At 44.4% G+C, this 26,227-nt stretch overlaps 1 protein-coding gene across 1 annotated transcript; it reads left to right on the forward strand.

Annotated features, from left to right (window-relative positions):
* Positions 1-16,923: 16,923 nt before the first annotated feature.
* Positions 16,924-21,605, forward strand: LOC138351815 (uncharacterized). The gene is made up of 2 exons (XM_069303824.1): positions 16,924-17,853; positions 20,346-21,605. Exons 1-2 carry the CDS (start codon positions 16,924-16,926, stop codon positions 21,603-21,605), a joined length of 2,190 nt encoding a protein of 729 aa, XP_069159925.1.
* Positions 21,606-26,227: the final 4,622 nt, after the last annotated feature.

Below are 26,227 nucleotides of genomic sequence, written 5' to 3' on the forward strand. Positions count from 1 at the left end.
CTTTACGACCAATAAAGAGGCGCACTTCAGGGTCGGCTGGGTCTCCAGTGGCCTCCTCCTTCCATCGTCCAGACTGGTGAAGTTGTACCCGAAGGCCTTCCCTGCCTGGGGCTCTTGCTCGCGGCCCTCCCTAAAGACCTGGTTATTTCTGCCTCCAGACCATACTTATAGGTTCTTGAGGCGAGGATAGCGCCTTAAGTCCTGCTTCCCTCTTCACAGCAGTTGGAGACAGTCTCTCTAAAGTAGTTTTTTTCGGGGACTTGAATTTGACTATGAAATATGAACAGGTTTGTGTTTTCGGGCTGTGTGCGAGCGTGGCTATGATAGGAGCTGGGAATGAGACTTAAGAGGTGATATCAAAAGAAGAAAGGGCTCAACCGTAATCTTTAATGTGTCTCTGTCTTGGCCCGTAGTTTAGATGAAGAGAGGGTGTGATCGAGCTCAGACCAGCGTGTACGCAAGACCTAACGATGAACTCATAGTGTATCATGATTGCTCTAAACGTTGCCTAAGTGGAAACCCTCGATCGTGTTGGGTGCTGTTACGTTCACTATGTCTTAAGTTGATATTTTTGTTTGGTTGGGATTTGATGGAATAAGGAGTTGCAAGTCTTGTCTTAGAAGTGCGAGTTGAAATGGAATCAAAGGTGTTATAGTGGAAATTGATACAATTTTTAATTCTGTCCATTATATTAATACAAATGGAGTGAAAATATATAGAGAAATCACAATAATGTGATATATATCAATGATAAAATCCACAAGAGCTTCGAATCTATGCGCTGGGTGAGAAATATTAACATATATCAAAAATATGTTAATATGTATTAATTAAATAATTATGACAATACAACATATTATGAACAACGTTTTACCACAGAAATAACTGAATTACAACGTAAAAATTCAAGTACAGTACCATTTTATAACAAAACATGGGTTTCATTTCCCATAGAGTTTCGCCAGTGATTCTGAGAACCCTATATACCTCCATATAGATTTCTATAACTTTTTTTTTTAATAGTTTAGAGCAGAAGTTGATCGATGAAGAGATGCCTTGCAGTGAAGAGAGGCTGACGGGTGGAGAGGAGAGGATATAGAACACTAAAGTCCTCCCTTTCAGTCAGCCACTTTGACAATCACCGAAGCATCAGAACAAAAACAAACTGATGATGTAGGATTTGATAAATATAATCATGGAGAACAGTCCATAAAATAAGAACAACAGGACCAACAGGTAAAAAGAGGCGATGGATATTTAGTTTTCTGACCAACAAAATGCAAAAAGTAACAATGTGACCAAAATCAAGTCCAAATACAGTGAAAAACTCTGTGCCTCAAGGCACAGCTTTGGGCCAATGCTGCTTCTCATTCCCATATCAGATACAAACAAAAATACAAATCCCAGCTTCGTGTCATTTTTTGAAGATGACACAAAAAATTATCATGAAAAATTACTTTTGTAAAATACATTGCAAAACTACAAGCCGATGTTAATAACTTTGTCGACTGGGCAAAGGAAAAATAACATTTATGGTTAACAGGGATAAATTGCTAGCACTTAGGAATGAAAACAATTAACTTAAACGAAATACAGAGTATAAGACCCAAAGCAGATCTCCTCATACTAGGAAAACGACCTGTAAATTATCTTGCAATAATTATGTCTAAAGACCTTGTTTAGTGAAGATAACTAAGGAAATATAGTATTAGCTAGAACAACAATAGGATAGATTATGAGAACTTTAAAATCCATGGATCTCATCACAATGCTTATCCTATTCAAATCACTTGTGTTGTCCCGTCTTGAGCATGCACTTCTCCTTCCAGAGTAGGAGAGATTGCTAAAATATTGGGAATACAAAGAATATATGCGACATACATAGACGAGATAGAGCACCTAAATTATTGTACCGTCTCAAAGCTCTCAAAATACATTCACAGGAAGGGAGCCGAAATGTAAATAAATTCAGAATAGAGCCAGTGAAGATTAGAGTGCCATAGGCACAATCAGTGAACACTATATGAACATCAGAGGTCCAAGGCTCTTCACTATCCCCGCAGCAACCATAAGAAATATTTCCGGAACCAAAGTGAACTTTAAGAAGAAAAAAAATGAACTGTTTCCTGTCAGAAATACCGGATCAACTGGGTTGTAGTGGCTCTTGCAAGTCAATCCTGGTCCCGGGCAGGTTGATGGGGAGTTAGAACTTCCAGAAGCTACTCCCTATACTATCCAGAGGAGAAGCTGAGCGATGAAGAAGAGGGGTAATAGCTGTGTCTGTATTACCAGAGGTACAAGAATATGCCTTCACCTTAAGGTTCTCTCTCGTCTACCACCTTATGACGATTTATACAGAATTATTCACGTTATAAAATTATAAGTTATTATTCGAAAGTTATAAAACGACCGGACGGTTGTGCAGAGCTATGAGAATGTTTCTTTTCAAAAAACAAGAACAAATCGTCAAAAATACATAAATTAACAATCATGCCTTCTGGCAATCAAATTATAAATTATATTTATCCTCAAAAATAATTAAAATATACGTACATGAGAACATAAGAATACAACACAACGCCTCGTATCGGCTTATTGGCCGATAATAAACGGTGTAAGACGCAAGAATACATTGCAAAATCACCAAATTGTAGATGCCAGTGTTTTTACTTCTGGGAAAAAGTAAAGATGTACATTTGTAAACACTGACTTCCGAGCATAGTCTTGAGAGATATAATGTTGGGTGATAGTGGTATTGTGGCCGCCGGTCGAGTCAGACTTTCCACTAGACGAGTTCTTACATATAATAAACTAGAATACGCGGAGAGGAGGTAACCCAGCGGTGCCCTGATACATGCTTAAATGCACGCTGAAACGTCGACACGCTTGCAGGCACCTGGAGACGAGGAGACGAGTCTTGAGCGTGAAGACACGTACGATTTTATTGTGGCACAAATGGGAAAATTCATTGTCACCCTTAAAATTTTAAAAGCAAAAAGTTGTCTCACATGCAATCGCAAGAAGTGAATAGGTTAGAGTAGGCAGCGCCACACCATTACTTAGTGGGCGAGAAGTTTGAGGAAAGTTGTGAGGTGGGGGGAGGGAGGGGGGGGGGTCTGTCCCGCAGGCTGCCAAGTGGTCAAAGTTAGCCAAGTTAGTGCAGCCCAACACCAGAGTAACGCTGCTGTTGCTGCTGCTGTTGCTGCTGCTGTTGATGCTGCTGTTGATGTTGCAGCTGCTGTTGCTGTTGCTGCTGCTGTTGCTGCTGCTGTTGCTGCTTCTACTCCTGCTGTTGCTGCTGCTGCTGCTGTTGCTGCTTCTACTCCTGCTGTTGCTGCTTCTACTCCTGCTGTTGCTGCTACTGTTGCTGCTGCTGTTGCTACTTCTACTCCTGCTGTTGCTGCTACTGTTGCTGCTGCTGTTGCTGCTTCTACTCCTGCTGTTGCTGCTTCTACTCCTGCTGTTGCTGCTACTGTTGCTGCTGCTGTTGCTGCTTCTACTCCTGCTGTTGCTGCTACTGTTGCTGCTGTGTTGCTGCTAACTTTCTTGCTGTTGCTGCTTTTGCTGCTGACTTTGTTGCTCTTGCTGCTTCAACTCCTGCTGTTGCTGCTTCTGCTGTTGCAGCTTCTACTATTCCTGTTGCTGCTACTGTTGCGGCTGACTTTGTTGCCTCTGCCGTCGCCGATACTTCAGTTGCTGTTGTCACTGTTGCTGCTATAATCGTATCTGTTGCCACATATCTCCCGACCGGCGACAGTACCGGTCCTGGATGGTGATATAATTTGCAGTAAATGCTAAGATGTTGCAGCAGCTGCCGCTAGACACAGTCTTTATAGTTGTTACTTTGCCATGATGCTCCTTGACGGTAATCAACCATCTTAGTTCACTGTCTTCAGCAAACTACTCCATCATTTCTGCTGCAATGAATATTTTTCGATCGGGTTTTATCACGTATCTCCCAAACCTTCTTTGATCTCACAACTCTTATGAGCTGTTTTTGAGTATAGTGAAGATGCACTCTCTTTCAGCGTACATGTAACTCAATCACTGCATTAAGTCAAAACGTGATTAGAAATGAGTGAAAGTAGAATAGCAGGCAACAAAGAGAAGAATGCAGCACTACAACTGAATGAAACTATTAATAGTATTTTATTAATATTATTATTTTCTACCACAGACGTGGCCACACTTTAACAATGCTAACCAGAATATATATACATTTTCTTCTGTAATAGTGCGTAAACGTAGAGAATAATATTTGGTGGAAATATTGTGAAAGTTCAACAGTAAAAAATTCATGTAAATTTCTTATTTTTTTCATGTATAACCCAGCGGAGAAACTTGACTTTTCATAAAAAATATTTTTGTTACAAGCTTTAGTCAAGATCATTAGAGTAATTTTCTCCTGACATTTGGTGTAAAGTTGGTGAGCCTACTTGGCAGTGTATGTGTGTGTGTGTGTGTGTGTGTGTGTGTGTGTGTGTGTGTGTGTGTGTGTGTGTGTGTGTGTGTGTGTGTGTGTGTGTGTGTATTCACCTAGATGTACTCACTTAGAAGTGCTTGCAGGGTCGAGAGAGAAAATGACCAGGAGAAAGCGCCATGCCGTTACGACTATATATTATTTGGAAGGGGTCAGGATAAGGATTTGGGATAGGACGGGAGAAAAGAAATGGCTCCCAACCACTTGGACAGTCGGGAATTGAACACCGACCTGCACGAAGCGAGACCGTCACTCTGTCCTCCAGTCCAAGTAGTTAGGCGATAGGCTCCTTGTCCCGCCTTCCGAACGTTCTTGAATTAATGTAATGACCCATTTCACACGTTTTTATCGCCTTTACATTGAAATCTTTGAATCGAATTAACTTTAACGACTTCTCCGTCTAATCTGTTTCAGTTATCGACAGCTCTGACACTCAAAACGTCGTTTCCGACGTTCCTGTGACTCATTTGCGTCTCGAGTTCTCATCTATAACCATCGTTTTGCTGTTCTGTTACGATCCAAGAGCTGAAGCTCGATTCTGGAAGCAAAACAAGGTGAGTACGAGCTCGCTCACACACAATCGTAAACCATCACCTCCCCTCGCACGCCCTTAACCCCCTTCTCACCGCCGGGCACAAAACACAAGAATGACGCACCAACAAAAACACAAGCACGACGTACCAACAAAAACACAAGCACGACGTACCAACAAAAACAGAAGCACGACGCACCAACAAAAACACAAGCACGACGCACCAACAAAAACAAAGGCAGCACAGTTCCCACCTCAGAAAACGGGCGCTGTGGTTGGGCCTAACTTATTAGCGTTGACAAACGCGCCCCGTTGACGCTGGTGTTGTGAGGACAGTGACACTCATGCATATTTCAGCAGGGAGCCGCTGCCGCCGTGCTGTATGGCCTCGTGCCACAAATGTCCTACCTTAAAACTTTACATTCCGCCTCTGAAATAAAATGACAATACTGAAATTTGGCTGACGGTCTCGACCCGTTTTCTTTAACCATGATTAGCAAAACGAACCGATTCTTGACAGAGATGTTGTTGATATAAAGTTGTATCTCTTCCTCAATATTTCAAGATATATATATATATGTATATATATATATATATATATATATATATATATATATATATATATATATATATATATACATATATATATATATATATATATATATATATATATATATATATATATATATATATATATATACATATATATATATATATATATATATATATATTATATATATATATATATATATATATATTATATATATATGTATATATATATATATATATATATATATATATATATATTATATATATATATATATATATATATATATATATATATAATATATATATATATATATATATATATATATATATATATTTTGGTAGCAGTCTTTCTTGTAAACATATGTTGTTGAATATGACCGAAAGGGTAAGGTTATGATTCTAACACGAATCTCCTCAATATTTCTTACGTTTTTCTTCACTGTCGGGGATAATTGAAAAATTAACTCTCCAAAGTTCATTTTCCTATTTTTTATTTATGGTCTGACGCCTAAAAGCGTTTCGGAAGGACTTCTTACATTTTCAAAGACAGGTTTACACATATAATATCATGCTTATATTCGTTTTGGATGAGGTGATATGACACATATGTTTTTGGGTGAGGAGAGAGAACATGAATCAATGGGTATATATTGCATATGAGAACATAAGAATGTAAGAAACTACAGAAGCCCTATTGGCCCATATTTTCTCTTGCTGCTTCTATGTTGGTTCGTGGTCTTGAAGTGGGTAGAATATAGTTATGTGTTAATTGGCTGTTGATTGCTTGTGTTGACTTTTTGATGTGTAGTGCCTCACTGAGTCGAGTCTCCTGCTATCGCTGTATCTATCGATGATTTCTGTGTTGCTTTTTAAGATTTCTCTGGTGTTGGTCAGGTTGTGAGAGGAGATTATATGTTCCTTGATGGAGCCATGTTGTTTGTGCATTGTTAATCACCCAGAAAGAGACGTTGTTGTCTTGCATATATACTAAGATCTTTGAGGCTGTCAGTCCCCAAGTGGGCATGTAAAGGCATAGACGACGTTGGTTTCTTTCAAGGCGTTCTGTTTGGTGTCTGGAGAGTTTTTCATGAGTAGGTTGGCCGTTTTCTTTTTTTTGTAGTAAATTATCAATTGTATCTTCTGATTTTTGTCTGTAGGGATAACGTTCCTATTAATAATATCTTTCAGGGCACTTTCCTCCGTTTTATGAGCCGTCTAAAAAGATGTTCATGTAAAACAGTCTAATAGGGGGGTACATGTAATGTTTTAGCAATCAGGATGATAGTGGACAGAGTTTATCGTGATCCGGCTTGTACTCCTCTTGACATACCAGAAAGTATACTGAGAAAGCTACTCCAAGTCTGCACTAAAGAGGCACCCTTCTTGAGAGCCGATAGGCACGTGCATAAGCAAGTAGATGGTGTCGCCATGGGTTCTGCCCTAGGATGAATATATATATATATATATATATATATATATATATATATATATATATATATATATATATATATATATATATATATATATATATATATATATATATATATATATATAATCATAATTGTAATACTGGCGTATTGTAATCAAACAAGCACCTGAAATGTAAAGAGTAATTATCCCTCCCAATTAATCGTTGGACAGGAACCTTGCGAAACGAGGCGTTACTCGTGTTTAGTCTAAAGTTGCTGGAACAAGTGCTTCCACTTCGGGTGTATTTGTCAGCAGACAGTCACGGTTGGCAGTGTGTAGCTCACATCCAGGGATTTGTAGGTGTGTTGTGTAGGTGTGTAGGTGTGTTGTGTAGGTGTGTAGGTGTGTTGTGTAGGTGTGTAGGTGTGTTGTGTAGGTGTGTAGGTGTGTTGTGTAGGTGTGTAGGTGTGTTGTGTAGGTGTGTAGGTGTGTTGTGTAGGTGTGTAGGTGTGTTGTGTAGGTGTGTAGGTGTGTTGTGTAGGTGTGTAGGTGTGTTGTGTAGGTGTGTAGGTGTGTTGTGTAGGTGTGTAGGTGTGTAGGTGTGTTGTGTAGGTGTGTTGTGTTGTTGTAAGTTGTCTATGTTGTTCCCAGATTATGTTTATGTTAGCCTAACGATACATGCAAATTAGCTCTCGAGTATCCGAGGCATCATACATTGACTTGTGAGTGACCTTGTCATCATGCATTGACTTGTGAGTGACCTTGTCATCATGCATTGACTTGTGAGTGACCTTGTCATCATGCATTGACTTGTGAGTGACCTTGTCATCATGCATTGACTTGTGAGTGACCTTGTCATCATGCATTGACTTGTGAGTGACCTTGTCATCATGCATTGACTTGTGAGTGACCTTGTCATCATGCATTGACTTGTGAGTGACCTTGTCATCATGCATTGACTTGTGAGTGACCTTGTCATCATGCATTGACTTGTGAGTGACCTTGTCATCATGCATTGACTTGTGAGTGACCTTGTCATCATGCATTGACTTGTGAGTGACCTTGTCATCATGCATTGACTTGTGAGTGACCTAGTCATCATACATTTACTAATGAGTAACCCAGTCATCATGCATTTACTTGTGAGTAACCCAGTCATCATACATTTACTTGTGAGTAACCTAGTCATCATACATTTACTAATGAGTAACCTAGTCATCATACATTTACTAATGAGTAACCTAGTCATCATACATTTACTAATGAGTAACCTAGTCATCATACATTTACTTGTGAGTAACGCAGTCATCATACATTTACTTGCGAGTATAACCCACTCATAAATCGGGTCAGGGGGTCCTGAGAACCATGTACTCATAAAAGCATGTTACACAGAGTGAACAATCTTCATGTCCTCAGCTGGACATTGTTCGTAGGACTACCGTGGCACAAACTGCTGTACCCACTGATACAGTCATGGTATTTGTCCCACTGTGTTGTGTCCAGCTGGACCAATCTGAAGGTACTATGATATGCTCCCACACGAGATGACTGGGAGAAAAACAGGTTCTCCCAGTTGATTATAATTCTCACACTTGAGTGCCAGGTGAGAGCTTTCCAGCCTCACCCTCCAGCATACATCTCACCCTCCAGCCTATACTTCACCCTCCAGCATACATCTCACCCTCCAGCATACACTTCACCCTCCAGCATACACCTCACCCTCCAGCATACACTTCACCCTCCAGCATACATCTCACCCTCCAAAATACACCTCACCCTCCAGCCTACACTTCACCTTCTACTTTTATATCTGCCCCGTTACTGGTCAATGGTTCACTCCCCCTTCCACTTCAACCACCTTTCATCCTGATGTCTCTCCCCGTCCGACCTTCTTTTAACTCTCTCCCACTCCCCTTCTTATCGCTTCTCCTCTCTCCCCATGTTCCTGGCGCAGGGACTAATATATTCCAAGGGGAGGATAGCAGCCGTGGCCGTCTCCCATGACCCTCTCCTGTGACCCACACACACACACACACACACACACACACATACACATACACAGGGTAGTTAACAAACTGAATGCATTAGGCAGTGATGTGGTGGAGGCAAATTCCCATACACAGTTCCATATGTAGATATGTAAGAGCCCAGTAGGCTCAGGAACCTGCACACCAGTTGATTGACAGTTGAGATGCGGGGGCCAAAGAACCGAAGCTCAACCCTCGCAAGCACAACTAGACCAGTACAAGACAAGAACATGACGAGAGTGTGGCAGTCATAAGGTGGTCATCATGTCTGAGTATCAGCAGCAAGGCAAGAGCCTTATGCAAATGAGCCGCTGTTACTATGAGAAGAAATAACCAGCAATGTTGCCGAAGCCAGAGAGAGAGAGAGAGAGAGAGAGAGAGAGAGAGAGAGAGAGAGAGAGAGAGAGAGAGAGAGAGAGAGAGAGAGAAAGAGAGAGAAAGAGAGAGAGAGAAAGAGAGAGAAAGAGAGAGACAGAGAGAGAGAGAGAGAGAGAGAGAGAGAGAGAGAGAGAGAGAGAGAGAGAGAGAGAGAGAGAGAGAAAGAGAGGGAGAGACATGGCTATATGCTTCCCCGTGACATTTTCCACAAGTAACCAGAAAGCGGCTGCTAAGAATGGTGACTTTAAGATGTTTGCACAACTGTTACTCGGGCGAAGTTTATCGGGAACATGTTTTCCTGTTTTTCTCGGGTCAGCAAATTGAATCAAGAAGCCTCCCAAGCCACCTCTAAACCCACCCATTTACCCGGGCATCAGTGATTACCTGGCCTGGCTTAGGCGGCTAATTGCTCCAGAGGGCCGGGACACACCCATTGCTCCTTACTCTCTCTCTTATACCTGCTTTATCATCTCTCCTTACTCTCTACTTCTCCGTTGTCGTCCCTTTGCTCTCTACTACTCTGTCCTCGTCCCCTTACTCTCCTATTTTATCATCACCCTTTCTCTCTCTTGACATATATATTCCTGATCATCTTATCGCTTTAGGGGCATTTCCCTTCACCTTCTGTCCTATCCAATCTCTCCCCTCATCCCCCGTCCTATCCGTTCTCTCCCCTTACCACCCTATCAGCCTCACTTTCCCCCCTCCCATCCAAGCCTCTTTCTTCGTCCTCCATCCCATCCTCTCCCTTCACACTCTCTTCTATCCCTTCCCCCTCACTACGACCGGCGATGAAAAAGTGGGAACAAATTCTGAGGGCAGGAGCCGGGAGCCGGCGTGGACTTAACAGTTCCCCTCAGGCAGGTCTTTCACGTTAGACGATTGCTCTCAGTGGGGAAGACTACCACGAGGGTGAGGGGAGACTACCACCAGGGAGAGGGGGAGACTACCACCAGGGAGAGGGGGAGACTGGTAGATGGGTGAATGAGGGGGAGACTGGTAGATGGGTGAATGAGGGGGAGACTGGTAGCTGAGTGAATGAGGGGAGACTGGTAGATGGGTGAATGAGGGGGAGACTGGTAGCTGGGTGAATGAGGGAGAGACTGGTAGCTGGGTGAATGAGGGAAGACTGGTAGCTGGGTGAATGAGGGGAGGCTGGTAGCTGGGTGAATGAGGGGAGACTGGTAGATGGGTGAATGAGGGGAGACTGGTAGCTGGATGAATGAGGGGACACTGGTAGATAGATGAATGAGGGGAGACTGGTAGCTGGATGAATGAGGGGACACTGGTAGATGGGTGAATGAGGGGAGGCTGGTAGCTGGGTGTGTAAAGCGAGACCGATATTAAGCGGTAAAATCCAAGCTCGTGAGTTTTTGTGAAGGTGAGCTGGATTTACACAGTATTTGTCCAGCCATTCATGAATTTCCTAGTAAACTTTCTCCTCCGTGTCCCTCACACGTGGCTCCTTCTCCTCCGCGTCCCTCACAAGTGGCTCCCTCTCCTCCGTGTCCCTCACACGTGGCTCCTTCTCCTCCGCGTCCCTCACACGTGGCTCCTTCTCCTCCGTGTCCCTCACAAGTGGCTCCCTCTCCTCCCCATCCTTCATACACGTCAGGTGTGTATATGTGAGTGACACTAACTTGAAGATACAGGTCGCCATTGACTACAAAATCAGTAACACCGCCAATTTGCTTATGTAGAGCTCATCACGATGCCAAACACAACGCCTTGAAAGAGACTCACGTCGTTCATGCCTTCACTCGCCTACTTGAAGAGTGTCGGCCACAACGATTCAATATAGAAGCAAAACAACATGTTTAATGGAGATAAATGAAGCACCAACAAGGTGTCTGTCAGAGAACACACTCGTCTCGAGATATCCTGTCCAACTACACCGAAATAATCGACAGATACAACGGAAGATTAGACATAAGCGAAGCACTACATGTCAAACACTCTCATTCCACTATTGACAGCCAGCTTACATATTCTACCATCTTCAAGAGTAAGACGGTGACCAGCTGTCATCTCACTGGCCTCTGGAAGCTCCCGCTGGGAAGCACCATACATCATCTTACAGCGTTGTAGCTTACAGCTCTGTAGCTTCAGCTAATTTCTATTCACTTCCCGTCTCCCTCTGATGAAGCTCAGAGCTTCAACGACATGCACCACTTAGCGTCATGTCAATAAAACTTAAAAATAAACTTTTGGAGTTGAATTTTCAACATCTTTTAAAATGAAGAAGAAGGTAAGAAATATAGAAGAAGAATCCTACTAGAATCACTGATTCAACCTTCTGCCATTTTCAATGACACGTGTCTTAAAAAAAAAAGGTCCTTTCAAAATAATCCAAATTATACTAATTAAATCAAACTGGATTATCTTATGCTGACCTCCATCTTGACTCGTCTACATATGAATCTTAAAGATAATTGATAGCAGAGGCTGGTGTATAGGCTGGCGATCAACAGATTCTTACGAGAGGCTGGTAAGAATTCGAATAAGAATTCGATCAACAGATTCTTAACAGAGGCTGGTAAGAATCTGTTGATCTCCTGCAACACAATAATTGCAGCTCACAGCAGCAGCACAGGACCGAGAGACTACGAACAACACGAGAGAATCCTATGGACAGGAAACTACCCACGATATAAATAAATATACCTCGGGAATAGCAAATTTTACGTTAAGAAAAGCGCTATTGTATGCTGAATGAAAGGTTCGTCCGTCACTCTAACTGACGGGGGCTGACAGAGGCTGACGGGGGCTGACAGAGGCTGACGGGGGCAGGCTGTCGAGGACGCCATTTAACAAAATACGTTAAAACATTTTTGTCTAAAATATTTTAGTTTAAATCCTAAGACCAAAGAGTAATCCTCTGTAATTCTGAAAATATACTAGATATCCTCATCACGTATACACAGTCACCTTTACCCACACACACACACACACACACACACACACACACACACACACACACACACACACACACACACGCACGCACACACAGGCTTGATAGTTGAGTGGACAACGCTCTGGACTCGTAATCCTAAGGTCCGGGTTTGATCCCCGGTGACGGCAGAGACAAATGCGCAGAGTTTCTTTCACCCTGATGCCCCTGTTACCTAGCAGTAAATAGGTACCTGCGAGTTAGACAGCTGTTACGGTCTGCTTCCTGTGTGTGTGTGTGTGTGTGTGAGGAAAAAAAGTTAGTAGTTAGTAATAGATTAATTGATTGACAGTTGAGACGCGAGCCGAAAGAGCAGAGCTCAACCCCCCGCAAATAGGTGAATACAACTAGGTGAATACCCACCTCCCAACAAAGGATAATAAAGAATACCGGAAATTAACCCAGCCGTCAGTAGGGAACGAGCGAGAAAATTTGAATACGAAGTTGTAGCGAAACCTAACGACAACCCAAAATAAGCTCTATAGCCCTAAGAGGGGAAGAAAACAACAGCAAGAGACCATGTAATCAAGTCGAGGAGACAATTGGGAATTCTAACTGAAAACGATAACGAGGTATTTGTGAAACTCTTTTTCAAGGCTTCAGTTAAGAGTCTTTACAACAGAACCATCGTGGAGAACAAGGTTGCAAGATGATGGGGCAGAAGAAACATTGGGTGTGGCTCCCTCGTCTAAATATTATGTTGATCAATATTTTAAGACAGTTAAATATATGTATTGCTTTCGTGACAAATGAATATATAAATGAACTCTCCCCGACCCAGGGGAGTGAGGGAGCTTGACTCGTCGGACGCCCATCTCAGGATTGTAACCTCAAGATAACCTCAAGATAACGGTATGACTGCTTAGTGTAGCCATAATTCCGTTTCGCTCTACCTGGAGATATAATAAATTTTGACATTTGTCAGTCGTGTTGGCACTGAATCTTAAAAAAAATAATTTTTCAAAGTTTGGAACTTTCTATTGAATTTACTAGTAAACATTTTTTTCGTATTTCCGAGTCAATACTGAGAGAGCATATTGGCGATTTTGCTAAATTGATTTCGTTAATAAAGGTTCAATTTCTTAAATGTACAGGTAGAGCTGGCCACCTTAAACAGTGTTCAGGAGAAGACAGGAGTAACTGTAGGTCACAAGACACTGTATTATACTGAAGAATGTTGCAACGTTTCATCATCTTGCAGCGTTCAGCTTTATCCCATTTGAAGTTCGAAGGTTTAAAGTTATCCCCATACTTAGCTTAACCTAAACAAACCCTGTCAAACCTTACTTAAACATACCCCTGCCGAACCTTACTTAAACATACCCCTGCCGAACCTTACTTAAACATACCCCTGCCGAACCTTACTTAAACATACCCCTGCCGAACCTTACTTAAACATACCTCTGCCGAACCTTACTTAACTTATCTTATTTCCCAAACCTTACTCCTTGGTAATGACTAAAGTAGTTAACTTGTCCTCTCCACGACTTGCATACATTTACTTAGCTGACGGCATGATAGGTGTTTCACTTGTAAATACAGATTCAAAGTATTTGCACAAAATACTACCTATTATCTCTGATATGTCTTTACCTAATATGTCTCTATTTACAATGACTCAGTTTTTTTATATTTTTCGTTACATATGAAAAAAATCGGCATTGTGCTTTCTTTTACCTTTTTCTGAAAATTTATATCTAGACTGATAATCTGTTGCTCTAGATTAACTTCCTATATCTTGACCCCTTACTACATATCGTTCTATTTCCGATAAGGTTCACTAGACCAATTGTTATCCATTTTGGAGGTCACTAGTTTTTGACCTGGTCAATATTTATGGTGCCCAACGTTCCTGAGCTTCACTAAGAATGCTTCTAAATGAGTAATACTTTGAAGCCACGTCGTAACATGCTGCCATGTGGCCTACGGGTGCAGGACTACCATGGGGACTTGAGGGGCCCAGCGTGCCCAGCGCACCAAGGTCTACCTGCACACACACACGCACACACACACACATCTGGTGTTATATTAAAGGTGAACAGCCTCTCTGCACCGCCTGGCCTTACTCTCACTCTCATGGTACTACATGCACTCAAACCACACAAACGCACTCAAACCACACTAAAGCATGCCCAATATATGCCAACAATGCAGGTATTTGCAACACGCTTGAGAAATAATCATATAAGTTAGCCCGAGGTCAGCTGTGCAACAACAGAAACACGACGTCATTGCGTGAGCCACATTCCAGCCTGTTGCAGTCAGGTCTAGAAACTTACTATGCATATCTCCTGTTGCGTGCAGCAACCTCTCCGCCCTCCCATGCAGGGGGGCTACTCCCATGCAGGGGGGGCCACTTCCATGCTGGGGGCCACTCCCATTCAGGGGAGCCACTACCATGCAGGGGGGACCACTCCCATGATCTTACATTGGTGAGGACGATGCCATGTTTTCTCATAAGTGGGTTACCTTCCTCGCTTTCGTTCTCTCTCTCTCTCTCTCTTGGTTACCATTTCCTTTTATCAGCTCACTAAATCCCAAATTAATCTGCCATTTATCATTTCTCTCTTCGAGCCAAAATAAAACATTTCCGTGATTATTCTCTTTCAGATGAATGCAAACCTCGCCACCTCGTGACATTCATTTTCAACAGTCGTCTCCTGCAAACATCACTAGAATTATTTACCATGTTAGGTAGTGCGGCTAATGGTCGCCTCTTTACACACTCTGCCTCTCCCGTCCACCTGGCCCTGTGATGCTCTCGGCTCCATACCACAGTACCCTATTTGTCCACTAGGCATTGTCCGTCACTGGGAACACACACACACACACACACACACACACACACACACACACACACACACACACACACACACACACACACACACACACAGTATGACACCTCACCATGAAGTCCCCATCTGAAGAAACACATAAGGAAACTGGATAAGGTTCAGAAGTTGGCAAAGAGACTCGTCCCAATGCTACGAGGGATGAGGTATGAAGAGCGCCTGAAGGAACTAAGCCTTACGACACTAGAAAAAAGAAGGGAGAGAGGGAAAACGTATAAAAACGTATAAAATACTCGGAGTATTCATTAATCCGAGTATTTACTCTGATTGACGGAGTAGACATAGACGAAATATTTACACGGAATAGTAACAGAACGAGAGGACATGGGTGGAAGCTAGAAACTCAGATGAGTCACAGAGATGTTAGGAAGTTTTCTTTTAGTGTGAGAGTAGTGGAAAAATAGAATGCGCTTAAGGACAAGGTTGTGGAAGCAAATTCTATTCATAATTTTAAAACTAGGTATGATAGGGAAATAGGACCGGAGTCATTGCTGTAAACAACCGATGGTTCGAAAGGCGGGATCCAAGAGTTAATGCTCGATCTTGCAGACACAAATAGGTGAGTACACACACACACACACACACACACACACACACACACACACACACACACACACACACACACACACACACACACATAGATACATACATACACACACACACATACACAACTCATACATAGCCACATAAGGAAAATTACAGTGAATGGCCAAGTGACTAGCATTACAGAGAAGCGGAGGTGGATATACAGGAAATAAGGAAATTTGTGAAGAACTCTATGCCAGTTTCCACGGAGTGTTCACAACTGAGCCTTAGCAGCTCCCAGTGCTAGACGAGGAGATGACCTCTATCGAGAGGTTAATACCGAGGTAACAGCAGAGGAAGTAAGGAAACAGCTAACATCACTAGACGGAACTAAACCAATTATACCAGATAACGTATCACGAAGGATGTTAAAAGAAGCTGTATATTCCCTCAATGTACCGCTAGCACTGATCTTTAAGGAGTCACAAAGGGGAAATTGCCCAGCGGTTGGAAGGAGGCAAATGTTGAATCAATCTAGAGGCATTTAAGGGCGTGAGATAGAGAAGAGGCATTTAACTACAGACACGCGTAACTGATAAGCATCCCTTGCAAGGTACTTAAAAAGAGTAATAATGATAAGACTAGGTGCATACGTCGAGAGAATTAGGTATGTATGCAAACATCAACATGGCTTCAGGGAATGGAAAGCATGCCCCTGACGACACAACTGGAGTTCTATGATAAGGTAACGTAAATAAGACAAGATAGAAAAGCCTGAGACTGATTGCGTATTTTTGGACGGCCCAAAATCATTTGACACAGTACCTTACGACACTAAAAAAAAGAAGGAAGAGAGGGGATATGATAGGAACGCATAAAATGTATATATACGTATAGAACGTATACCTCATAGGAGATTACTATACAAACTTGAGAGGCAGGCGGAAGTAAGCTGAAAAACATTAACACGAAATAAGAATTACCTAACAGACGGGAGTCAGAGAGCAACAGTAACAGGCGAGAAGTCGGACTGACCAATAAGCAAAAACGATTGACAAATATACTGAACATAAGAGAATCATAAAATTACAGCACAGCTAGGAACCAATATATAAACATAACAGTGTACCAGAAAAAAAACAGAAAATTACATTGTAATCAATTCTACGAAACAACAAAGTTCGTATAGACATATACAAAAAAAAAAAGGAAAGCGAATGACCACAAGACTAAGACTCCGTAAAGTGGAAAGGACAATACATACACTAATGACTGAGGACATTTATGAGGAACTAAATACCAGTTTTCATAGAGTTTTACAATCAATCCAGAACTACCAGAATACTCTACTTGCCAAAGACCTCGACTCACTCCACGCGCCAAGGACCTCGACTCACTCCACGCACCAAGGACCTCGACTCACTCCACGCACCAAGGACCTCGACTCACACCACGCACCAAGGACCTCGACTCACTCCAAGCACCAAGGACCTCGACTCACTCCACGCACCAAGGACCTCGACTCACTCCACGCACCAAGGACCTCGACTCACTCCACGCACCAAGGACCTCGACTCACTCCACGCACCAAGGACCTCGACTCACTCCACGCACCAAGGACTTCGACTTACTCCACGCGCCAAGGACCTCGACTCACTCCACTCACCAAGGACCTCGACTCACTCCATGCACCAAGGACCTCGACTCACACCACGCACCAAGGACCTCGACTCACACCACGCACCAAGGACCTCGACTCACTCCAAGCACCAAGGACCTCGACTCACTCCACGCACCAAGGACCTCGACTCACTCCACGCACCAAGGACCTCGACTCACTCCACGCACCAAGGACTTCGACTTACTCCACGCACCAAGGACCTCGACTCACTCCACGCACCAAGGACTTCGACTTACTCCACGCACCAAGGACCTCGACTCACTCCACGCACCAAGGACCTCGACTCACTCCACGCACCAAGGACCTCGACTCACTCCACGCACCAAGGACCTCGACTCACTCCACGCACCAAGGACCTCGACTCACTCCACGCGCCAAGGACCTCGACTCACTCCACGCACCAAGGACCTCGACTCACTCCACGCACCAAGGACCTCGACTCACTCCACTCACCAAGAACCTCGAGGCAAATAATATAAAAAAAAAATATTCGATGAAAAAGGGCAATGTTTATGCCAATATATTTCACTTGGACGCAAGAAATATATGTATGCAAAAGAGATTGTTGTCGCTAAGACTGTGGCTTGGAATATTGATTTTCAAGCAAACTTTCAATAAAACAGGAGCCGGCCAAATTTTCCAACATGGCAACACTCGCGCGCAACTTAATAAGGGAAGGAATTTTTCGGCCTGCAAACCCCGCCAGCACGAGCGCCTAGGGCTGTTAGTCGTAACTTTGTGGGAATTTATTTCATTTACTTGCTCATAAGTTGCCATGTGTTAGTTTCACAAAAAGCTTTAAAAGTTGTTTATTGTGAGAAACCCCGGGTTAAATAATTAAACACAACTATTATTACCGCGTTTCCCACTTTACATTAGACTGGGAGGAAGTAAAGAGGAAAAGAATATATATATATATATATATATATATATATATATATATATATATATATATATATATATATATATATATATATATATATATATATATATATATTCTTTCCTCTAATAAGCCAAGTTTTCCTGCATTAATAAATTTTTTCGAATTTTTTTCTTATGAAATGATAAAGCTACCCATTTTATTATGTATGAGGTAATTTTTTTTGTTGGAGTTAAAATTAACGTAGATATTTGACTGAACCTAACCTACCCTACCTAACCTCACCTAACCTATCTTTATAGGTTAGGTTAGGTTAGGTAGCCGAAAAAGTTAGGTTAGGTAGGTTAGGTAGTCGAAAAACAATTAATTCATGAAAACTTGGCTTATTAGGCAAATCGGGCCTTGAATAGTAGGCTGAGAAGTGCGTTCTGGCTACTAGGTACGACATATATATATATATATATATATATATATATATATATATATATATATATATATATATATATATATATATATATATATATATATATATATACATATATATAAAGGTTAATTCCCTGTTCTCAGGAGGATTAGCGATGCAGGAAAGGCGTCTCATTGTGTAACGTTGGACTTACTTTGACAATGGGTGGAAATTGAGCCCCTCAAACCTACCCGTCGGAGACACTAGCTTATTGATTGATTTAGTTGATGAAGATTAAGCCACCTAAGAGGTGGCATGGACATGAATAGCCCGTAATAACTTACTGGTTTTTTTAGTATTAAAATAGTGAACAAGTGGAGGACGCTGATAAGAGCGTGGTGGAGGTAGACTCCATACACAGTTTCAAATTTATATATTATCGTCTCGTCAATTGGAGGTCCTAGCCTCATGCCCAAACATTTGGGCTGGACGGTAGAGCGATGGTCTCGATTCATGCAGGTCGGCGTTAAATCCCCGACCATCCAAGTGGTTGGGTACCATTCCTTCCCCACCGGCCCATCCCAAATCCTTATCCTGACCCCTTCCTAGTGCTATACAGTCGTAATTGCTTGGTGCTTTCCCCCCAGATAATTCCCAGGGCCTCAGCAATGGAGGTAGCCATGTGATCCTCTACAATTCAGATTGGTAAGTATTTTTAACACCTACAGAAGTTCCCGTGTATAACCGTCATTGCTGAGTGAGCGCACTCCAGCACATCTTATCTGAGAACAGTGGCTCCATTCTCTGCGGCTCCCTAACCCTTGGGACTGTAGTGCCGAGCGCCTCGGCAGCCGGATATATTTCTCAAGAATAATGATCCTTTTTCACAACACCTCCGTCTCCGAGTCATGGGATCCTTCACGTCAATTTGCTTCCGTCAATACTCCTGACAAATATCAGATCACGAGCTCTTTTATTGTTGTTGATGTCCTCAAGAAGATGGAAGGACTGCGCGTAACATCTCGTCGATGAGATTATTGCGGGAAGTGTCAAGCAGAGAAGGATGCTGATTATATGGTGCATCATGTCTGGGAGAGGAAGCCTTGTTGTTCAGGCGGCAAGGAAATCAACAATGGTTTGCCATCGAGTGATATCTTTAACATGCACAAATCCCATTAAGAAATCACATTAACATGATGTATCAATGAGGAAATCAGGAGTCGTGAGGGACGATGGTTGGAAATAACTCTATATACAACTCTATATGTAAATATTATAAAAGAAATATGGGAACCAAGTTAGGGAATTAAACTAACGAATATCCGGAAAGATAAGCTAGAACCCGAGCCTGCAAGTAACATCTAGGCGAGTACAGGGCGAAGGCGAAGCTTAGAAATGACAGACAAGACACTGAGGACGGTACTAGAAGCAGGAGGAGGAGGAGGAGGAGGAGGAGGAGGAGGCACGGAAGAGGCGGGCGTCGCAGCTGGAGGAGAAGAGACCATTGTTGAAATGAAACCATCGGGTAGCGGGACCCTCCCGGTTTCCTCCGCTACGTTAAAGGTGTAGAAACCAAAGATGCTGCTCGAGGGCACGGGCAAAACCTCTCAATTAATATCGTCTGTAACCTGAGTTGCGATCTTTTTATATATTATCTTGTGTATTTATGTTCAAGGTGCGACAAGGTACATTGTTTTGTTTTTTTATATCGCTCTTCTCCTTCCCCCAAAGACCCTCACCTGAGCCCTATCCCGGCAACGTGGATAACGCCAGGCCACACCCCCCGGCAACACGGACGCCGCCACACACCCCGGCAACACGGACGCCGCCACACCCCCGGCAACACGGACGCCGCCACATCCCCCCCGGCAACACGGACGCCGCCACACACCCCGGCAACACGGACGCCGCCACACCCCCGGCAACACGGACGCCGCCACATCCCCCCCGGCAACACGGACGCCGCCACATCCCCCGGCAACACGGACGCCGCCACACACCCCGGCAACACGGACGCCGCCACATCCCCCGGCAACACGGACGCCGCCACACACCCCGGCAACACGGACGCCGCCACACACCCCGGAAACACGGACGCCGCCACACCCCCCGGCAACACGGACGCCGCCACACCCCCGGCAACACGGACGCCGCCACATCCCCCGGCAACACGGACGCCGCCACACCCCCCGGCAACACAGACGCCGCCACACCCCCCGGCAACACGGACGCCGCCACACACCCCGGCAACACGGACGCCGCCACACACCCCGGCAACACGGACGCCGCCACACCCCCCGGCAACACGGACGCCGTCACACACCCCGGCAACACGGACGCCGCCACACACCCCGGCAACACGGACGCCGCCACACCCCCCGGCAACACGGACGCCGCCACACACCCCGGCAACACGGACGCCGCCACACCCCCCGGCAACACGGACGCCGCCACACACCCCGGCAACACGGACGACGCTACACCCCCCGGCAACACGGACGCCGCCACACCCCCCGGCAACACGGACGCCGCCACACCCCCCGGCAACACAGACGCCGTCACACACCCCGGCAACACGGACGCCGCCACACCCCCCGGCAACACGGACGCCACCACACCCCCCGGCAACACGGACGCCGCCACACCCCACGGCAACACGGACGCCGCCACACACCCCGGCAACACGGACGCCGCCACACACCCCGGCAACACGGACGCTGCCACACACCCCGGCAACACGGACGCCGCCACACCCCCCGGCAACACGGACGCCACCACACCCCCCGGCAACACAGACGCCGTCACACTCCCCGGCAACACAGACGCCGACAGTGTTGTCATGCCTGACACAGGAAGACCTACAAACGGTGCTGTTATTTCAGTTGTGTTTCCTGAGCTCCAGATGACAGACGGACTCGTGGCCTTTGCCTTGTGAGCTTCATATACACCTGTAGGATGTGGTATACTTGTATACTGCTGTATATACCCGGTCCCCCCGGCACATACTGCTGTATATACCCGGTCCCCCCGGCACATGTTCCCGTGTGCCAGTACCTCGCCACATACAGTACTTGGAGAGGGTTCCGATAGTTCGTTTACTAACCAAGCCCGGACTCAATAGTTATCCCGACCTGACTTTGTCAGCTACTCCGGCATCAGGCCAACTCCGGGCTGTTGCTGGGAGTAGCCCGGAGGGTCCCAGAGCCCTGCTGGCTCGGCACATCTTGCTGGAACTTTTCTAGTTGCTTCTTGAAGATGTTCACCTTTTGTTCCGGTAATATTTCTTATGCTTGCTGGAAGGGTATAAATTAGCAGTCGACCTGTAATAGTCCTACATTACTCTCTGATTATGCTTGGAGAACGGAGTGTTTTCTGGTTTTGTTCTGCATTTCCTACCGCATCGTTTGCATCAGTTTCATATTTTACAGTGCAAATTTGGGACCTGGCCTTCCAGTATTTTTTTTATATTATGTGATATCTCTCTCGTCTCCTTTCCAGAAAGAAAATTGAGAACATAGAGACGGTTTCAATAATTTAGGTGCTTTATCGTGTCTATACGTTCCTTATACTAGAAATCTCTCCTGCTCTGAAGGGGAAATTAGTATCGAGCAGTACTCATACTGGATGTGTACTGGATTTGAAGGTTCTCGTAATTCATCTTATAATTTTTCTGGCTGATGCTATATTTACCTCGTTATGTTCACTAAATGTCAGATCGTCAGGCATCATAACTTCCTGATCTTTTACATATATTCCTTCTATGACTCGGTCTGACTGTGTCTTGTACTCCTATATTGCACTTAAGTTCTCAATTTCCACCACACCTAAGAACCTGGAAGTTATCACTATCAAACATCATGTTATTTTCCGTTGCACTTTATTGATGTCGGCTTGTAGGTTTTCAGTGTCCTCTACTAAAGTAGTTTTCATACAGATGTCTGTATCATCTGCAAAAAGATAGTACAAAGTACTATCAATACAAAATACAAAGACTTGTATTTTCGTCTGTATCTGATATGAGAATGAGAAAAAGCAGTAGTGCAAGGACTATGTCCTGAGGTAAAGAACATTTCACTATGTCACTTTATTTTATTTCACGGAAAATTTCAAATCCATCGTCCTATTTTATCTATTCTCCCTACTGATAACATTTCGTGAGCTATCACTCCAGTGTCACACTTATGAAATGCCTTTTGCATTTCGTAAGTAAAATCATAAATTTCATAAGTAAAATTTCATAAAACCCACGTTTACAACATCTACATTTTTGTATTTTGTTCTAATACATCCGTGATTTTGTCATAGTGGTTGAGTAATGGCGAAGGACGTTATCTTCTGGCTCATAAATCCACGTTGACCTGGTTTGTTAAGTTCATTGTCCTCAACAACACTGGAGATTGAATTCCTGATCACTCCCCCATAAACTTGAATTATGTGTTATGTTAATGCGACCGGTCAGTAGTTTTTAGTATATGTATAATATATAATATTATATAGCGCTCAGTAGCACTGAGAGCTATATAATATTATATAGCGCTCAGTAGCACTGAGAGCTATATAATATTATATAGCGCTCAGTAGCACTGAGAGCTCGTGCTACTGGTGCTGTGCATTTCTTGATAAATATTGAATTCCAGGAGCCCTGGGGCCAGATTCACGAAAGCACTTACGCAAGCACTTACGAACGTGTACATCTTTCCTCAATCTTTAACGGCTTTGGTTACATTTATTAAACAGTTTACAAACATGAAAAATTCCTATTCAACTGTTGTTATTGTTATAAACAGCCTTCTGGTGCGTCGGAGCTCATTAACTGTTAAATAATTGGAAACAAAGCCGGTAAAGATTGATAAAAGATGTACAGGTTCGTAAGTGCTTTCGTGAATCTGGCCCCTGACCCGGAGCTAAGTGCATGAACATGTTCAACGAGAAAATCGCTGGAGCAGAGTCGGGTCATTCTCAGGCTCCACAGAGCTGAACAGGATTTTCTAGGTTCCACAGAGATAAATGAAGGGGGGGGGGGGGGTTCCAGGATCCACAGAGATACACAAGGGGGGGTTTCCAGGATCCACAGAGATACACAAGGGGGGTTTCCAGGATCCACAGAGATACACAAGGGGGGTTTCCAGGTTCCACAGAGATACACAAGGGGGGTTTCCAGGATCCACAGAGATACACAAGGGGGGGTTACCAGGTTCCACAGAGATACACAAGGGGGGGTTACCAGGTTCCACAGAGATACACATGGGGGGGTTACCAGGTTCCACAGAGATAAATGATGGGGTTTCCAGGTTCCACAGAGATACACAAGGGGGGTTACCAGGTTCCACAGAGATACACAAGGGGGGGTTACCAGGTTCCACAGAGATACACAAGGGGGGGTTACCAGGTTCCACAGAGATACACAAGGGGGGGGGTTTCCAGGTTCCACAGAGATACACAAGGGGGGTTACCAGGTTCCACAGAGATACCCAAGAGGGGGGTTACCAGGATCCACAGAGATACACAAGGGGGGGGGGGGGGGTTACCAGGTTCCACAGAGATACACAAGGGGGGGTTACCAGGTTCCACAGAGATACACAAGGGGGGTTACCAGGTTCCACAGAGATACACAAGGGGGGGTTACCAGGTTCCACAGAGATACACAAGGGGGGGTTACCAGGTTCCACAGAGATACACAAGGGGGGGTTACCAGGTTCTACAGAGATACACAAGGGGGGGTTACCAGGTTCCACAGAGATACACAAGGGGGGTTTCCAGGATCCACAGAGATACACAAGGGGGGTTACCAGGTTCCACAGAGATACACAAGGGGGGTTACCAGGTTCCACAGAGATACACAAGGGGGGTTACCAGGTTCCACAGAGATACACAAGGGGGGGGGGGGGGTTACCAGGTTCCACAGAGATACACAAGGGGGGGTTACCAGGTTCCACTGAGATACACAAGGGGGGGGGTTACCAGGTTCCACAGAGATACACAAGGGGGGTTACCAGGTTTCACAGAGATACCCAAGAGGGGGGTTTCCAGGTTCCACAGAGATACACAAGGGGGGGGTTACCAGGTTCCACAGAGATACACAAGGGGGGGTTACCAGGTTCCACAGAGATACACAAGGGGGGGTTACCAGGTTCCACAGAGATACACAAGGGGGGTTACCAGGTTCCACAGAGATACACAAGGGGGGGTTTCCAGGATCCACAGAGATACACAAGGGGGGGTTTCCAGGATCCACAGAGATACACAAGGGGGGTTACCAGGTTCCACAGAGATACACAAGGGGGGGTTACCAGGTTCCACAGAGATACACAAGGGGGGGTTACCAGGTTCCACAGAGATACACAAGGGGGGGTTACCAGGTTCCACAGAGATACACAAAGGGGGGTTACCAGGTTCCACAGAGATAAATGATGGGGTTTCCAGGTTCCAGTGCACCTGTAACTGGAAGCATGATTGCCACTTTTAAACCATGGCCTATTTATGGCCTAGTGCTTCAATCTTTTTTGTTTACTGGTCTCTGTTGGTCCTTTATGGTTGTTCTTGGCGTGAGTTGTTCCCGAGTTTGGTGCTGTTGTTTTTTTCCTCTCTCGCATTACCCGGCTTTATCAACTTTTTTTAACGACTCTGTCAGGAAATATAAAGTTTTCTCATTTAGATTTTGTCTTCGGAAGCTTTTTATGAGATGGAGCCATGGGAGGGAGGGGGGGCGAGGGGTATGTGTGTGTGTGTGTGTGTGTGTGTGTGTGTGTGTGTGTGTGTGTGTGTGTGTGTGTGTGTGTGCAGATTCACGTCTGCGAGTCTGCTGTGTGTGTTTTAGAAATATATGTAGTAGATATAGGAAAACAGGTTGGAAATCAGTATATTAGACCACCGACGGTAATGGAGGCGGGGTCCAAGAGCTAACAGCTCGATGCGGCAGGCACAAATAGTAAATACATGCAGGTATCCTCATACTCTCTACGCCCTCACACTCCCCTCCTCTCTCTCACCTCACACTCCCCTCCTCTCTCTCCCCTCACACTCCCCAATGCACACACTTTTATATACACATTCCCCCCCCCCCCAACATACACACACTCCTCCGCCCACACACCCCTCTCCCACACACACACACACACACACACAAACACACACATACATCCATCCTCCCACACATACACTCACACACACACCTCACTCCCACCCCACCCCCCACACATATATATACTTCCATCCTCCCACACACACATACTTCCACATTCCTCCCACACATATACATCAATCCTTCCACTCATACACACACACACACACACCCACACCCACACACCCCACTCCCACCCCATACAACCCACCCTCCCCCGACAAATTGTATTACTCATTTTGCATAAATCATGCCTGATATTTATAGCGCTGCAGATTACATAACATTACAGTCTATAGGGAGCATTGCGCTACCAATTTAGGTACAAAAATCTATTCAACTCCCCAATAAAATAGAGCAATATTGCACACTATAAAACCCTAATAGTATTGCTTATCGAGGTACAACAATAACACTTCAAACATCTAAAAATTGGC

Source organism: Procambarus clarkii, chromosome 51 (genome assembly GCF_040958095.1).
Source record: "Procambarus clarkii isolate CNS0578487 chromosome 51, FALCON_Pclarkii_2.0, whole genome shotgun sequence".
Taxonomy (NCBI): Eukaryota; Metazoa; Arthropoda; class Malacostraca; order Decapoda; family Cambaridae; genus Procambarus; species Procambarus clarkii.

Bases quoted from the DNA above. Each gene is read 5' to 3' on its own strand.
- LOC138351815 (XM_069303824.1), top strand. From the start codon at position 16,924: ATGACCACAAGACTAAGACTCCGTAAAGTGGAAAGGACAATACATACA. The intron at 17,854-20,345 runs GCAAATAATATA...TTTATGTTCAAG, and splicing joins CACTCACCAAGAACCTCGAG to GTGCGACAAGGTACATTGTT.